Source organism: Chiloscyllium punctatum, chromosome 36, assembly GCF_047496795.1.
Source record: "Chiloscyllium punctatum isolate Juve2018m chromosome 36, sChiPun1.3, whole genome shotgun sequence".
In the NCBI taxonomy this organism is placed as follows: Eukaryota; Metazoa; Chordata; class Chondrichthyes; order Orectolobiformes; family Hemiscylliidae; genus Chiloscyllium; species Chiloscyllium punctatum.
The window spans coordinates 1688564-1704980 of NC_092774.1; the positions used below are offsets into that span (position 1 = coordinate 1688564).

At 53.3% G+C, this 16417-nt stretch overlaps 1 protein-coding gene across 1 annotated transcript in view; it reads left to right on the forward strand.

Annotated features, from left to right (window-relative positions):
- The window catches only part of LOC140461115 (adenylate cyclase type 2-like), a 78378-nt gene that overhangs the window by 20998 nt on the left and 40963 nt on the right, over positions 1 to 16417 (forward strand). The window contains exons 3-4 of the mRNA XM_072555880.1: positions 1334 to 1444; positions 4630 to 4814. Coding sequence (XP_072411981.1) covers positions 1334 to 1444; positions 4630 to 4814 — 296 coding nt within the window. The remainder of the gene's footprint in view (positions 1 to 1333; positions 1445 to 4629; positions 4815 to 16417) is intronic.

A 16417-nucleotide genomic window follows, 5' to 3' on the forward strand; every position in this document is an offset into this window, starting at 1 on the left:
TCACACACACACTCACACTCTCACACACACACTCACACTCTCTCACACACAGTCTCACACTCTCACACTCACACACACTCGCACGCACTCACACACACACTCACACTGACATACACACGCATACACTCTCTCACACCTACACTCACACAGACACACACACTCACCCACACACACACTCACCCACACACACACTCACACCCACACACACACTCACTCACACACACTCTCACACCCACTCACTCGCACACACACACACTCACACTCACTCACACAGTCATACAGACACTCACACAGAAACACTCACGCACACTCTAACTCACACACAATTGCACACACTCACATGCGCGCGCGCACACACACACACACACACACTCCCATGCACACGTACACACAGGCTCACACTCACACAGGCACGCCCACACACACAGACACACTCACACACAGACGCTATCTCCCTTCGCAAGCTACTGGAACAGGGAGTGGGGGAACAGGGAGGGAAGGGTAGAGGGAGGGAGAGGGAGGGGGGATAGGGAGTGGGGGACAGAGAGAGGGAGGTAGAGAGGGAGGCGGAAGAGAGAGGGGGAGAGTGAGAGAGAGACAAAGACACAGTGGGGGGGAGAGAGAGAGGGAAGAGGGAGAGAGAGTAAGGGGGGGGATAGGGAGTGGGGGACAGAGGGAGGGAGGCGGAAGAGAGAGGGGGAGAGTGAAAGAGACAGAGACACAGTGGGGGAGAGAGAGAGAGGGAAGAGGGAGAGGTGGGAGAGAGAGAGAGAGGGACAGAGAGTGAGGGAGAGTGAAGAGAATGGGATGGAGAGAAGGAGGGAGGGACAGAGTGAGGGAGAGACGGAAGAGACAGGGAGTGAGAGGGTGTGAGAGAGAGTGGGAGGGGAGAGAGAGAGGGATACTGACAAAGAGACAGGGAGATAGAGGGAGAGAAGGAGAGAGACAGATGGAGAGGCAGTAGGAGAGAAAGGGTCACGGAGACAGAGGGGGGGAGACAAGGAGAGGGGGGGGGGAGTGAGCAAGAGGCTGGGGTGGAGAGGGGAGAGCAGGAAGGAGACAGGGAGAGAAGGAGAGAGCAAGTTAGCGGCACAGGGAGAGAGAGAGAGAGACGGGGGAGCAGATGGAGAGATGTGGAGATGGGGTAGACAGAGAGAGAATGAGGGAGAGGGAGGGAGGAGAGAGAGAGAGATGGGGGGAAGGAAACAGGATAAATAACGAGAGAGAAGAGAAGGAGGTGGAAGAGAGAGAGAGTATCGGGGGCTGGGCTGGGGGAGTGAGACAGAGTGGCCACCCTCGCTGACCCCGTGTCCGTTGTCCACTTCTCTCCCAGTTTTTCCTTCCGGAACCTTCCGGGCCCTTGCCCTGCGACAACGTGTCTGTCTCCCCGGCGCTGGGTGAGGGGGACGGGACAGTGGACCTTCAGTCCCTCATCGTCATCCCGGTAAGTGAGCAAACCGGTCTCTGACCATCCTGCCCTGGTAAACACAGCACAGAAACTGACCCTTCGGCCCGTCCCGTCCCTGCCGACCCTGATATCCCTAACCTAATCCAGTCCCCGTTTGCCAGCCCCTCGGCCCATGACCCTCCAATCCCTTCCCTATCCCTGTCCCCATCCCCCTTTTCAATGCTGTCATTGTCCCAGCCTCCACCCCCTTCCTCTGGCAGCTCATTCCACACACGCACCACCCTCTGGGTGAGAACGTTACCCCTCAGCTCCCTTTCCCCCTCTCACCCTAAACCTACCCCCCTCTAGTTCTGGACTCCCCAACCCCAGGGAAGAGACTTTGCCTATTTACCCTATCCATGCCCCTTACAATTTTATAAACCTCTATAAGGTCACCCCTCAGCCTCCGACGCTCCGGGGAAAACAGCCCCGGCCTCTCCCTGTAGCTCAAACCCTCCAACATCCTTGTAAATCTTTCCCGAACCCTTTCACAACATCTTTCCGATAGGAAGGAGACCAGAATTGCTCGCGATATCCCAACAGTGGCCCTAACCAATGTCCTGTACAGCCGCAACCTGACCTCCCAACTCCTGTACTCAATACTCTGACCAATAAAGGAGAGCATACCAAATGTCTTAGGCCCCAGGCCTGAGGGCGACTGACTTGGCCCCAGACCCAAGGGAGACCCCAGGCTTTAGGGACACGGGATAGGCTCTAGGCCTGAGGAAGGCCCAACTAGGCTGCAGGCCTAAAGGAGACTGACTAGGCCCCAGGCCTGAGGGAGGCCCCAGGCTTTAGGGAGACAGGATAGGCTCTAGGCCTGAGGAAGGCCCGACTAGGCCGCTGGCCTGAGGGAGGCTGACTAGGCCGCGGGCTTTAGGGAGACCGGATAGTCTCCAGGGCTGAGCAAGGCCTGACTAGGCTGCAGGCCCAAGGGAGACTGACTCGGCCCCAGGCCTGAGGGAAACAGACCAGGGCTCTAGGCCTGAGGGAGACCGGCTCGACTCCAGGTTCTGAGCAAGACCTGACTAGGCCCCAGGCCTGAGGGAGTCTGACTCGGCCGCAGGTCCCCATTGGAGGTATGAGTAGGAAGGGGCTTGGACTCTCAGCGAGAGACAACCTCCCCCCTCCCCACTACAGGACAGCTAAGAATAAACCCCCAGGCCTGGAGTCACGTGGATAATCTTCTCGATAGGGGACATCAGTGAATCCACAATGGGGTTTTCCTTTTCTTTAACAACAATTGAATTCAAACCCCAGATTATTTCCCTGGGTCCCTGGATGAATAGTTTAGCGACAGTTCACCCACTAGGCCAACGTGCCCCAGTGTTTTCTTTTCAATGACTCTTAATCAGGAGTGCTCAACCAGAGGCCTTAGAGACGCAGTCCCTTCGCCACGTCCTGGACTAAAGGAAGAGGAGTGAGTGTAGGCCCATCGGCCCATCCAGACATTTGGTCTGACCCCCATCTTGAGGGGGGGGGGGGGGTGTTTTCGATCCCCTTCTTCCCCAGGTCCCTCAATTCCTGCCCACATCACCGCCAATGGGGGTTCCAAATCCCCCTCCCTGGCCCTCTGGGGTTGAGGATTCCACTGATTTCTGAGCAGGCTTCAGCTCAAACAGCTAGGCCCACGACAACATACACAGTGGGCCCACGGCCTGGATCGCCTGCGAGTCCAAATAGACAACTGACCTCCAACATACACCCCCCTCCTCCAAACCCCGGGCCTGAACATGTCTGAACCAGCCCTGGAAGGGCAGTAGGCCTCTGATTTAATATCTAACAGGCCCTGGAAGGTGTGTGGGCCTCTGGTCTAATATCTAACATGCCCTGGAAGGTCTGTAGGCCTCTGATTTAATATCTAACAGGCCCTGGAAGGTGTGTAGGCCTCTGGTTTAATATCTAACAGGCCCTGGAAGGTCTGTAGGCCTCTGATTTAATATCTAACAGGCCCTGGAAGGTCTGTAGGCCTCTGGTTTAATATCTAACAGGCCCTGGAAGGTCTGTAGGCCTCTGGTTTAATATCTAACATGCCCTGGAAGGTCTGTAGGCCTCTGGTTTAATATCTAACATGCCCTGGAAGGTCTGTAGGCCTCTGGTTTAATATCTAACAGGCCCTGGAAGGTCTGTAGGCCTCTGGTTTAATATCTAACAGGCCCTGGAAGGTCTGTAGGCCTCTGGTTTAATATCTAACAGGCCCTGGAAGGTGTGTAGGCCTCTGGTTTAATATCTAACAGGCCCTGGAAGATCTGTAGGCCTCTGGTTTAATATCTAACAGGCCCTGGAAGGTGTGTAGGCCTCTGGTTTAATATCTAACAGGCCCTAGAAGATCTGTAGGCCTCTGGTTTAATATCTAACAGGCCCTAGAAGATCTGTAGGCCTCTGGTTTAATATCTAACAGGCCCTAGAAGATCTGTAGGCCTCTGGTTTAATATCTAACAGGCCCTAGAAGATCTGTAGGCCTCTGGTTTAATATCTAACAGGCCCTAGAAGGTCTGTAGGCCTCTGGTTTAATATCTAACAGGCCCTGGAAGATCTGTAGGCCTCTGGTTTAATATCTAACAGGCCCTGGAAGGTCTGTAGGCCTCTGGTTTAATATCTAACAGGCCCTAGAAGATCTGTAGGCCTCTGGTTTAATATCTAACAGGCCCTGGAAGATCTGTAGGCCTCTGGTTTAATATCTAACAGGCCCTGGAAGGTGTGTAGGCCTCTGGTTTAATATCTAACAGGCCCTAGAAGATCTGTAGGCCTCTGGTTTAATATCTAACAGGCCCTATAAGATCTGTAGGCCTCTTGTTTAATATCTAATAGGCCCTGGAAGATCTGTAGGCCTCTGGTTTAATATCTAACAGGCCCTAGAAGATCTGTAGGCCTCTAGTTTAATATCTAATAGGCCCTGGAAGGTCTGTAGGCCTTTGATTTAATATCTAACAGGCCCTGGAAGGTCTGTAGGCCTTTGATTTAATATCTAACAGGCCCTGGAAGGTGTGTAGGCCTCTGGTTTAATATCTAACAGGCCCTAGAAGATCTGTAGGCCTCTGGTTGACAATATAACAGGCCCTGGAAGGTCTGTAGGCTCTCAGGGCCCTGGCCAGGCATGGAGATGTGTCTCGGCTCTCCCACCTCGGGTTTTCGGGCCTATTACCCACTCGAATCCATCTCTTGTCTGCTTCCTCCTCCAGTACTACATCTACTGTTGCCTCCTGGGCCTGCTCTCGTGCTCCCTGTTCTTCTGCATGAACTTTGAGGTGAAGTTGCTGCTGCTGCTGTTGGGCCTGGTGGTCTACAATGTCATCTTCCTCCACACCCACGCCAGGGCCTCGGAGTACTACACCTGCTACCTCTACCCCAATGCCAGCCTCGAGGGGTAAGTGACCCCTTCGCCTTTCGGTTGGGGAGCATCGTCGCTGGGGGGGACAGTGTAGAGGGAGCTTTACCCTGTATCTAACCCCGTGCTGTCCCTGTCCCTGGGATGGGGAGGACAGTGTAGAGGGAGCTTTACTCTGTATCTAACCCCATGCTGTCCCTGTCCCTGGGATGAGGGGACAGTGTAGAGGGAGCTTTACTCTGTATCTAACCCCGTGCTGTCCCTGTCCCTGGGAGTGTTTGACGGGGGGACAGTGCAGAGGGAGCTTTACTCTGCATCTAATCCCATGCTATCCCTGTCCCTGAGATGGGGGGACAGTATAGAGGGAGCTTTACACTTTATCTACCCCATGCTGTCCCTGTGCCTGGCATGGGGGACAGTGTAGAGGGAGCTTTACTCTGTATCTAACCCCATGCTGTCCCTGTCCTTGGGAGTGTTTGATGGGGGTGGAAATTGTAGAGGGAGCTTTACTCTGTATCTAATCTTGTGCTGTCCATGTTCTGAGAGTGTTTGATGGGGGGACAGTGTAGAGAGACCTCCCAGATACAGGACTGTGTGTGTGTGTGTGAGAGAGAGGGTTAGAGAGACCTCCCCTGATACAGGAGTGTGTGAGTGAGAGAGAGAGAGAGGGTTAGAGAGACCTCCCCAGATACAGGTGTGTGTGTGTGAGAGAGGGTAAGAGAGACCTCCCCAGATACAGGAGTGTGTGTGTGTGTGTGTGTGTGTGTGTGTGTGTGAGAGAGAGGGGGTTAGAGAGACCTCCCCAGATACAGGAGTGTGTGTGTGTGTGTGTGTGAGAGAGAGGGTTAGAGAGACCTCCCCAGATACAGGAGTGTGTGTGTGTGTGTGTGTGTGAGAGAGAGGGTTAGAGAGACCTCCCCAGATACAGGAGTGTGTGTGTGAGAGAGAGAGGGTTAGACAGACCTCCCCAGATACAGGAGTGTGTGTGTGTGAGAGAGAGAAAGAGAGGGGAAGAGAGACCTCCCCAGATACAGGAGTGTGCGTGTGTGAGAGAGAGGGTTAGAGAGACCTCCCCAGATACAGGAGTGTGTGTGTGGGAGAGAGAGAGGGTTCGAGAGACCTCCCCAGACACAGCAGTGTGTGTGTGTGTGAGAGAGAGGGTTAGAGAGAGCTCCCCAGATACAGGAGTGTGTGTGTGTGTGAGAGAGAGGGTTAGAGAGACCTCCCCAGATACAGGAGTGTGCGTGTGTGAGAGAGAGGGTTAGAGAGACCTCCCCAGATACAGGAGTGTGTGTGTGGGAGAGAGAGAGGGTTCGAGAGACCTCCCCAGACACAGCAGTGTGTGTGTGTGTGAGAGAGAGGGTTAGAGAGACCTCCCCAGATACAGGAGTGTGTGTGTGTGTGTGAGAGAGAGAGAGAGAGGGTTAGAGAGACCTCCCCAGATACAGGAGTGTGTGTATGTGAGAGAGAGGGTTAGAGACATCCCCCAGAGACAGGAGTGTGTGTGTGAGAGCGGGTTAGAGAGACCTCCCCAGATACAGGAGTGTGTGTGTGTGAGAGAGAGAGGGTTAGAGAGACCTCCCCAGATACAGGAGTGTGTGTGTGTGAGAGAGAGGGTTAGAGAGACCTCCCCAGATACAGGAGTGTGTGTGTGTGTGAGAGAGAGGGTTAGAGAGACCTCCCCAGACACAGGAGTGTGTGTGAGTGAGAGAGAGGGTTAGAGAGACCTCCCCAGATACAGGAGTGTGTGTGAGAGAGAGAGGGTTAGAGAGACCTCCCCAGATACAGGAGAGTGTGTGTGTTTGTGTGAGAGAGAGGGTTAGAGAGACCTCCCCAGATACAGGAGTGTGTGTGTGAGAGAGAGAGGTTTAGAGAGACCTCCCCAGATACAGGAGTGTGTGTGAGAGAGAGTGGGTTAGAGAGACCTCCTCAGATACAAGAGTGTGTGTGAGAGAGAGAGGGTTAGAGAGAACTCCCCAGATACAGGAGTGTGTGTGTGTGTGTGAGAGAGAGAGAGAGAGGGTTAGAGAGACCTCCCCAGATAGAGGAGTGTGTGTGTGTGTGTGTGAGAGAGAGGGTTAGAGAGACCTCCCCAGATACAGGAGTGTGTGTGTGTGAGAGAGAGGGTTAGAGACCTCCCCAGATACTGGAGTGTGTGTGTGTGAGAGAGAGAGAGGGTTAGAGAGACCTCCCCAGATACAGGAGTGTGTGTGTGTGAGAGAGAGAGGGTTAGAGAGACCTCCCCAGATACAGGAGTGTGTGTGTGTGAGAGAGGGTTAGAGAGACCTCCCCAGATACAGGAGTGTGTGTGTGTGAGAGATAGAGGGTTAGAGAGACCTCCCCAGATACAGGAGTGTGTGTGTGTGTGAGAGAGAGGGTTAGAGAGACCTCCCCAGATACAGGAGTGTGTGTGTGTGTGTGAGAGAGAGAGAGGGTTAGAGAGACCTCCCCAGATACAGGAGTGTGTGTGTGTGAGAGAGAGAGGGTTAGAGAGACCTCCCCAGATACAGGAGTGTGTGTGTGTGTGAGAGAGAGGGTTAGAGAGACCTCCCCAGATACAGGAGTGTGTGTGTGTGTGTGAGAGAGAGGGTTAGAGAGACCTCCCCAGATACAGGAGTGTGTGTGTGAGAGAGAGAGAGTGTTAGACAGACCTCCCCAGATACAGGAGTGTGTGTGTGAGAGAGAGAGAGAGGGTTAGAGAGACCTCCCCAGATACAGGAGTGTGTGTGTGTGAGAGAGGGTTAGAGAGACCTCCCCAGATACAGGAGTGTGTGTGTGTGAGAGAGAGAGGGTTAGAGAGACCTCCCCAGATACAGGAGTGTGTGTGTGTGAGAGAGAGGGTTAGAGAGACCTCCCCAGATACTGGAGTGTGTGTGTGTGAGAGAGAGAGAGGGTTAGAGAGACCTCCCCAGATACAGGAGTGTGTGTGTGTGAGAGAGAGAGGGTTAGAGAGACCTCCCCAGATACAGGAGTGTGTGTGTGTGAGAGAGAGAGGGTTAGAGAGACCTCCCCAGATACAGGAGTGTGTGTGTGTGAGAGAGAGGGTTAGAGAGACCTCCCCAGATACAGGAGTGTGTGTGTGTGTGAGAGAGAGAGAGGGTTACAGAGACCTCCCCAGATACAGGAGTGTGTGTGTGTGAGAGAGAGAGGGTTAGAGAGACCTCCCCAGATACAGGAGTGTGTGTGTGTGTGAGAGAGAGGGTTAGAGAGACCTCCCCAGATACAGGAGTGTGTGTGTGTGTGTGAGAGAGAGAGAGGGTTAGAGAGACCTCCCCAGATACAGGAGTGTGTGTGTGAGAGAGAGAGAGTGTTAGAGAGACCTCCCCAGATACAGGAGTGTGTGTGTGTGAGAGAGAGGGTTAGAGAGACCTCCCCAGATACAGGAGTGTGTGTGTGAGAGAGGGTTAGAGAGACCTCCCCAGATACAGGAGTGTGTGTGAGAGAGAGAGGGTTAGAGAGACCTCCCCAGATACAGGAGTGTGTGTGAGAGAGAGAGAGAGTTAGAGAGACCTTCCCAGGTAAAGGAGAGTGTGTGTGTGTGTGTGAGAGAGAGGGTTAGAGAGACCTCCCCAGATACAGGAGTGTGTGTGAGAGAGAGAGGGTTAGAGAGACCTCCCCAGATACAGGAGTGTGTGTGTGAGAGAGAGAGGGTTAGAGAGACCTCCCCAGATACAGGAGTGTGTGTGTGTGAGAGAGAGAGAGGGTTAGAGAGACCTCCCCAGATACAGGAGTGTGTGTGTGTGTGAGAGAGAGGGTTAGAGAGACCTCCCCAGATACAGGAGTGTGTGTGTGAGAGAGAGAGAGAGTTAGAGAGACCTTCCCAGGTAAAGGAGAGTGTGTGTGTGTGTGTGAGAGAGAGGGTTAGAGAGACCTCCCCAGATACAGGAGTGTGTGTGAGAGAGAGAGAGAGTTAGAGAGACCTTCCCAGGTAAAGGAGAGTGTGTGTGTGTGTGTGAGAGAGAGGGTTAGAGAGACCTCCCCAGATACAGGAGTGTGTGTGAGAGAGAGAGGGTTAGTGAGACCTCCCCAGATACAGGAGTGTGTGTGTGTGTGTGAGAGAGAGAGAGAGGGTTAGAGAGACCTCCCCAGATACAGGAGTGTGTGTGTGTTTGAGTGAGAGAGGGTTAGAGAGACCTCCCCAGATACAGGAGTGAGTGTGTGTGAGAGAGAGAGGGTTAGAGAGTCCTCCCCAGATACAGGAGTGTGTGTGTGTGAGAGAGAGAGGGTTAGAGAGACCTCCCCAGATACAGGAGTGTGTGTGTGTGTGTGAGAGAGGGTTAGAGAGACCTCCCCAGATACAGGAGTGTGTGTGTGTGAGAGAGAGGGTTAGAGAGACTTCCCCAGATACAGGAGTGTGTGTGTGTGAGAGAGAGAGGGTTAGGGAGACCTCCCCAGATACAGGAGTGTGTGTGTGTGAGAGAGAGAGAGGGTTAGAGAGACCTCCCCAGATACAGGAGTGTGTGTGTGTGAGAGAGAGGGTTAGAGAGACTTCCCCAGATACAGGAGTGTGTGTGTGTGAGAGAGAGAGGGTTAGGGAGACCTCCCCAGATACAGGAGTGTGTGTGTGAGAGAGAGGGTTAGAGAGACCTCCCCAGATACAGGAGTGTGTTTGTGTGTGTGAGAGAGGGTTAGAGAGACCTCCCCAGATACAGGAGTGTGTGTGTGTGTGAGAGAGAGAGGGTTAGAGAGACCTCCCCAGATACAGGAGTGTGTGTGTGTGAGAGAGAGGGTTAGAGAGACCTCCCCAGATACAGGAGTGTGTGTGTGTGTGAGAGAGAGAGAGGGTTAGAGAGACCTCCCCAGATACAGGAGTGTGTGTGTGTGAGAGAGAGAGGGTTAGAGAGTCCTCCCCAGATACAGGAGTGTGTGTGTGTGAGAGAGAGAGGGTTAGAGAGACCTCCCCAGATACAGGAGTGTGTGTGTGTTTGAGTGAGAGAGGGTTAGAGAGACCTCCCCAGATACAGGAGTGTGTGTGTGTGAGAGAGAGAGGGTTAGAGAGTCCTCCCCAGATACAGGAGTGTGTGTGTGTGAGAGAGAGAGGGTTAGAGAGACCTCCCCAGATACAGGAGTGTGTGTGTGTGTGTGAGAGAGGGTTAGAGAGACCTCCCCAGATAGAGGAGTGTGTGTGTGTGAGAGAGAGAGAGGGTTAGAGAGACCTCCCCAGATACAGGAGTGTGTGTGTGTGTGTGTGAGAGAGGGTTAGAGAGACCTCCCCAGATACAGGAGTGTGTGTGTGTGTGTGAGAGAGAGAGAGGGTTAGAGAGACCTCCCCAGATACAGGAGTGTCTGTTTGTGTGAGAGAGAGGGTTAGAGAGACCTCCCCAGATACAGGAGTGTGTGTGAGAGAGAGAGAGAGAGTTAGAGAGACCTTCCCAGATACAGGAGAGTGTGTGTGTGTGTGAGAGAGAGGGTTAGAGAGACCTCCCCAGATACAGGAGTGTGTGTGTGTGTGTGAGAGAGAGAGGGTTAGAGAGACCTCCCCAGATACAGGAGTGTGTGTGTGAGAGAGAGAGAGGGTTAGAGAGACCTCCCCAGATACAGGAGTGTGTGTGTGTGTGTGTGAGAGAGGGTTAGAGAGACCTCCCCAGATAGAGGAGTGTGTGTGTGTGTGTGAGAGAGCGAGGGTTAGAGAGACCTCCCCAGATACAGGAGTGTGTGTGTGAGAGAGAGAGAGGGTTAGAGAGACCTCCCCAGATACAGGAGTGTGTGTGTGTGTGTGAGAGAGAGGGTTAGAGAGACCTCCCCAGATAGAGGAGTGTGTGTGTGTGTGTGAGAGAGAGAGGGTTAGAGAGACCTCCCCAGATACAGGAGTGTCTGTGTGAGAGAGAGAGAGGGTTAGAGAGACCTCCCCAGATACAGGAGTGTGTGTGTGTGTGTGTGAGAGAGGGTTAGAGAGACCTCCCCAGATAGAGGAGTGTGTGTGTGTGTGTGTGAGAGAGAGAGGGTTAGAGAGACCTCCCCAGATACAGGAGTGTGTGTGTGAGAGAGAGAGAGGGTTAGAGAGACCTCCCCAGATACAGGAGTGTGTGTGTGTGTGTGAGAGAGAGGGTTAGAGAGACCTCCCCAGATACAGGAGTGTGTGTGTGTGTGTGTGAGAGAGGGTTAGAGAGACCTCCCCAGATACAGGAGTGTGTGTGTGTGAGAGAGAGAGAGGGTTAGAGAGACCTCCCCAGATACAGGAGTGTGTGTGTGTGAGAGAGAGGGTTAGAGAGACCTCCCCAGATACAGGAGTGTGTGTGTGTGTGTGAGAGAGAGGGTTAGAGAGACCTCCCCAGATACAGGAGTGTGTGTGTGTGTGTGTGTGAGAGAGAGAGAGGGTTAGAGAGACCTCCCCAGATACAGGAGTGTGTGTGTGTGTGAGTGAGGGAGGGTTAGAGAGACCTCCCCAGATACAGGAGTGTGTGTGTGTGAGAGAGACGGTTCGAGAGACCTCCCCAGATACAGGAGTGTGTGTGTGTGTGTGAGAGAGAGAGGGTTAGAGAGACCTCCCCAGATACAGGAGTGTGTGTGTGTGAGAGAGAGAGGGTTAGAGAGACCTCCCCAGATACAGGAGTGTGTGTGTGTTAGAGAGAGGGTTAGAGAGACCTCCCCAGATACAGGAGTGTGTGTGTGTGTGTGAGAGAGAGAGGGTTAGAGAGACCTCCCCAGGTACAGGAGTGTGTGTGTGAGAGAGAGAGAGGGTTAGAGACACCTCCCCAGATACAGGAGTGTGTGTGTGTGAGAGAGAGGGTTAGAGAGACTTCCCCAGATACAGGAGTGTGTGTGTGAGAGAGAGAGAGAGGGTTAGAGAGACCTCCCAGATACAGGAGTGTGTGTGTGTGTGAGAGAGAGGGTTAGAGAGACCTCCCCAGATACAGGAGTGTGTGTGTGTGAGAGAGAGGGTTAGAGAGACCTCCCCAGATACAGGAGTGTGTGTGTGTGTAAGAGAGAGGGTTAGAGAGACCTCCCCAGATACAGGAGTGTGTGTGTGTGTGTGTGTGAGCGAGAGAGGGTTAGAGAGACCTCCCCAGATACAGGAGTGTGTGTGTGTGAGAGAGAGGGTTAGAGAGACTTCCCCAGATACAGGAGTGTGTGTGTGAGAGAGAGAGAGAGGGTTAGAGAGACCTCCCCAGATACAGGAGAGAGTGTGTGTGTGTGAGAGAGAGGGTTAGAGAGACCTCCCCAGATACAGGAGTGTGTGTGTGTGTGTGAGAGAGGGTTAGAGAGACCTCCCCAGATACAGGAGTGTGCGTGTGTGTGTGAGAGAGGGTTAGAGAGACCTCCCCAGATAGAGGAGTGTGTGTGTGTGAGAGAGGGTTAGAGAGACCTCCCCAGATACAGGAGTGTGTGTGTGAGAGAGAGAGGGTTAGAGAGACCTCCCCAGATACAGGAGTGTGTGTGTGTGTGTGAGACAGAGGGTTAGAGAGACCTCCCCAGATACAGGAGTGTGTGTGTGTGAGAGAGAGAGGGTTAGAGAGACCTCCCCAGATACAGGAGTGTGTGTGTGAGAGAGAGGGTTACAGAGACCTCCCCAGATACAGGAGTGTGTGTGTGTGAGAGAGAGGGTTAGAGAGACCTCCCCAGATACAGGAGTGTGTGTGTGAGAGAGAGAGGGTTAGAGAGACCTCCCCAGATACAGGAGTGTGTGTGTGAGAGAGAGAGGGTTAGAGAGACCTCCCCAGATACAGGAGTGTGTGTGTGTGTGTGAGAGAGGGTTAGGGAGACCTCCCCAGATACAGGAGTGTGTGTGTGAGAGAGAGAGGGTTAGAGAGACCTCCCCAGATACAGGAGTGTGTGTGTGTGTGAGACAGAGGGTTAGAGAGACCTCCCCAGATACAGGAGTGTGTGTGTGTGTGTGAGAGAGGGTTAGAGAGACCTCCCCAGATACAGGAGTGTGCGTGTGTGTGTGTGAGAGAGAGAGAGGGTTAGAGAGACCTCCCCAGATACAGGAGTGTGTGTGTGTGTGAGAGAGGGTTAGAGAGACCTCCCCAGATACAGGAGTGTGTGTGTGTGTGAGAGAGAGAGAGAGAGGGTTAGAGAGACCTCCCCAGATACAGGAGTGTGTGAGTGTGTGTGAGAGAGAGGGTTAGAGAGACCTCCCCAGATACAGGAGTGTGTGTGTGTGTGAGAGAGAGAGGGTTAGAGAGACCTCCCCATATACAGGAGTGTGTGTGTGTGAGAGAGAGAGAGGGTTAGAGAGACCCCCCCCAGATACAGAAGTGTGTGTGTGTGTGTGTGTGTGTGAGAGAGAGAGAGAGGGTTAGAGAGACCTCCCCAGATACAGGAGTGTGTGTGTGTTAGAGAGAGAGAGAGAGGGTTAGAGAGACCTCCCCAGATACAGGAGTGTGTGTGTGTGTGAGAGAGAGAGAGGGTTAGAGAGACCTCCCCAGATACAGGAGTGTGTGTGTGAGAGAGAAAGAGGGTTAGAGAGACCTCCCCAGATACAGGAGTGTGTGTGTGAGAGAGAGAGAGGGTTAGGGAGACCTCCCCAGATACAGGAGTGTGTGTGTGAGAGAGAGGGTTAGAGAGACCTCCCCAGATAGAGGAGTGTGTGTGTGTGTGTGAGAGAGAGAGGGTTAGAGAGACCTCCCCAGATACAGGAGTGTGTGTGTGAGAGAGAGAGAGGGTTAGAGAGACCTCCCCAGATACAGGAGTGTGTGTGTGTGTGTGAGAGAGAGGGTTAGAGAGACCTCCCCAGATACAGGAGTGTGTGTGTGTGTGTGAGAGAGGGTTAGAGAGACCTCCCCAGATACAGGAGTGTGTGTGTGTGTGTGAGAGAGAGGGTTAGAGAGACCTCCCCAGATACAGGAGTGTGTGTGTGTGAGAGAGAGGGTTAGAGAGACCTCCCCAGATACAGGAGTGTGTGTGTGTGTGAGAGAGAGAGGGTTAGAGAGACCTCCCCAGATACCGGAGTGTGTGTGTGTGTGTGAGAGAGAGAGAGAGGGTTAGAGAGACCACCCCAGATACAGGAGTGTGTGTGTGTGTGAGTGAGAGAGGGTTAGAGAGACCTCCCCAGATACAGGAGTGTGTGTGTGTGAGAGAGAGGGTTAGAGAGACCTCCCCAGATACAGGAGTGTGTGTGTGTGTGTGAGAGAGAGGGTTAGAGAGACCTCCCCAGATACAGGAGTGTGTGTGTGAGAGAGAGAGAGTGTTCGAGAGACCTCCCCAGATACAGGAGTGTGTGTGTGTGAGAGAGAGGGTTAGAGAGACCTCCCCAGATACAGGAGTGTGTGTGTGTGAGAGAGAGGGTTAGAGAGACCTCCCCAGATACAGGAGTGTGTGTGTGTGTAAGAGCGAGGGTTAGAGAGACCTCCCCAGATACAGGAGTGTGTGTGTGTGTGAGCGAGAGAGGGTTAGAGAGACCTCCCCAGATACAGGAGTGTGTGTGTGTGAGAGAGAGGGTTAGAGAGACTTCCCCAGATACAGGAGTGTGTGTGTGAGAGATGGTTAGAGAGACCTCCCGAGATACAGGAGAGTGTGTGTGTGTGAGAGAGAGGGTTAGAGAGACCTCCCCAGATACAGGAGTGTGTGTGTGAGAGAGAGAGGGTTAGAGAGACCTCCCAGATACAGGAGTGTGTGTGTGTGTGTGAGAGAGAGGGTTAGAGAGACCTCCCCAGATACAGGAGTGTGTGTGTGTGAGAGAGAGGGTTAGAGAGACCTCCCCAGATACAGGAGTGTGTGTGTGTGTGTGTGAGAGAGAGGGTTAGAGAGACCTCCCCAGATACAGGAGTGTGTGTGTGTGTGAGCGAGAGAGGGTTAGAGAGACCTCTCCAGATACAAGAGTGTGTGTGTGTGAGAGAGAGGGTTAGAGAGACTTCCCCAGATACAGGAGTGTGTGTGTGAGAGAGAGAGAGAGGGTTAGAGAGACCTCCCCAGATACAGGAGAGTGTGTGTGTGTGTAAGAACGAGGGTTAGAGAGACCTCCCCAGATACAGGAGTGTGTGTGTGTGTGAGCGAGAGAGGGTTAGAGAGACCTCCCCAGATACAGGAGTGTGTGTGTGTGAGAGAGAGGGTTAGAGAGACCTCCCCAGATACAGGAGTGTGTGTGTGTGTGTGAGAGAGGGTTAGAGAGACCTCCCCAGATACAGGAGTGTGCGTGTGTGTGTGAGAGAGGGTTAGAGAGACCTCCCCAGATACAGGAGTGTGTGTGTGTGAGAGAGGGTTAGAGAGACCTCCCCAGATACAGGAGTGTGTGTGTGAGAGAGAGAGAGAGGGTTAGAGAGACCTCCCCAGATACAGGAGTGTGTGTGTGTGTAAGAGAGAGGGTTAGAGAGACCTCCCCAGATACAGGAGTGTGTGTGTGTGTGAGCGAGAGAGGGTTAGAGAGACCTCCCCAGATACAGGAGTGTGTGTGAGAGAGAGAGGGTTAGAGAGACCTCCCCAGATACAGGAGTGTGTGTGTGAGAGAGAGAGGGTTAGAGAGACCTCCCCAGATACAGGAGTGTGTGTGTGTGAGAGAGAGAGAGGGTTAGAGAGACCTCCCCAGATACAGGAGTGTGTGTGTGTGTGAGAGAGAGGGTTAGAGAGACCTCCCCAGATACAGGAGTGTGTGTGTGAGAGAGAGAGAGAGTTAGAGAGACCTTCCCAGGTAAAGGAGAGTGTGTGTGTGTGTGTGAGAGAGAGGGTTAGAGAGACCTCCCCAGATACAGGAGTGTGTGTGAGAGAGAGAGAGAGTTAGAGAGACCTCCCCAGATACAGGAGTGTGTGTGTGTGTGTGAGAGAGAGAGAGAGGGTTAGAGAGACCTCCCCAGATACAGGAGTGTGTGTGTGTTTGAGTGAGAGAGGGTTAGAGAGACCTCCCCAGATACAGGAGTGAGTGTGTGTGAGAGAGAGAGGGTTAGAGAGTCCTCCCCAGATACAGGAGTGTGTGTGTGTGAGAGAGAGAGGGTTAGAGAGACCTCCCCAGATACAGGAGTGTGTGTGTGTGTGTGAGAGAGGGTTAGAGAGACCTCCCCAGATACAGGAGTGTGTGTGTGTGAGAGAGAGGGTTAGAGAGACTTCCCCAGATACAGGAGTGTGTGTGTGTGAGAGAGAGAGGGTTAGGGAGACCTCCCCAGATACAGGAGTGTGTGTGTGTGAGAGAGAGAGAGGGTTAGAGAGACCTCCCCAGATACAGGAGTGTGTGTGTGTGAGAGAGAGGGTTAGAGAGACTTCCCCAGATACAGGAGTGTGTGTGTGTGAGAGAGAGAGGGTTAGGGAGACCTCCCCAGATACAGGAGTGTGTGTGTGAGAGAGAGGGTTAGAGAGACCTCCCCAGATACAGGAGTGTGTTTGTGTGTGTGAGAGAGGGTTAGAGAGACCTCCCCAGATACAGGAGTGTGTGTGTGTGTGAGAGAGAGAGGGTTAGAGAGACCTCCCCAGATACAGGAGTGTGTGTGTGTGAGAGAGAGGGTTAGAGAGACCTCCCCAGATACAGGAGTGTGTGTGTGTGTGAGAGAGAGAGAGGGTTAGAGAGACCTCCCCAGATACAGGAGTGTGTGTGTGTGAGAGAGAGAGGGTTAGAGAGTCCTCCCCAGATACAGGAGTGTGTGTGTGTGAGAGAGAGAGGGTTAGAGAGACCTCCCCAGATACAGGAGTGTGTGTGTGTTTGAGTGAGAGAGGGTTAGAGAGACCTCCCCAGATACAGGAGTGTGTGTGTGTGAGAGAGAGAGGGTTAGAGAGTC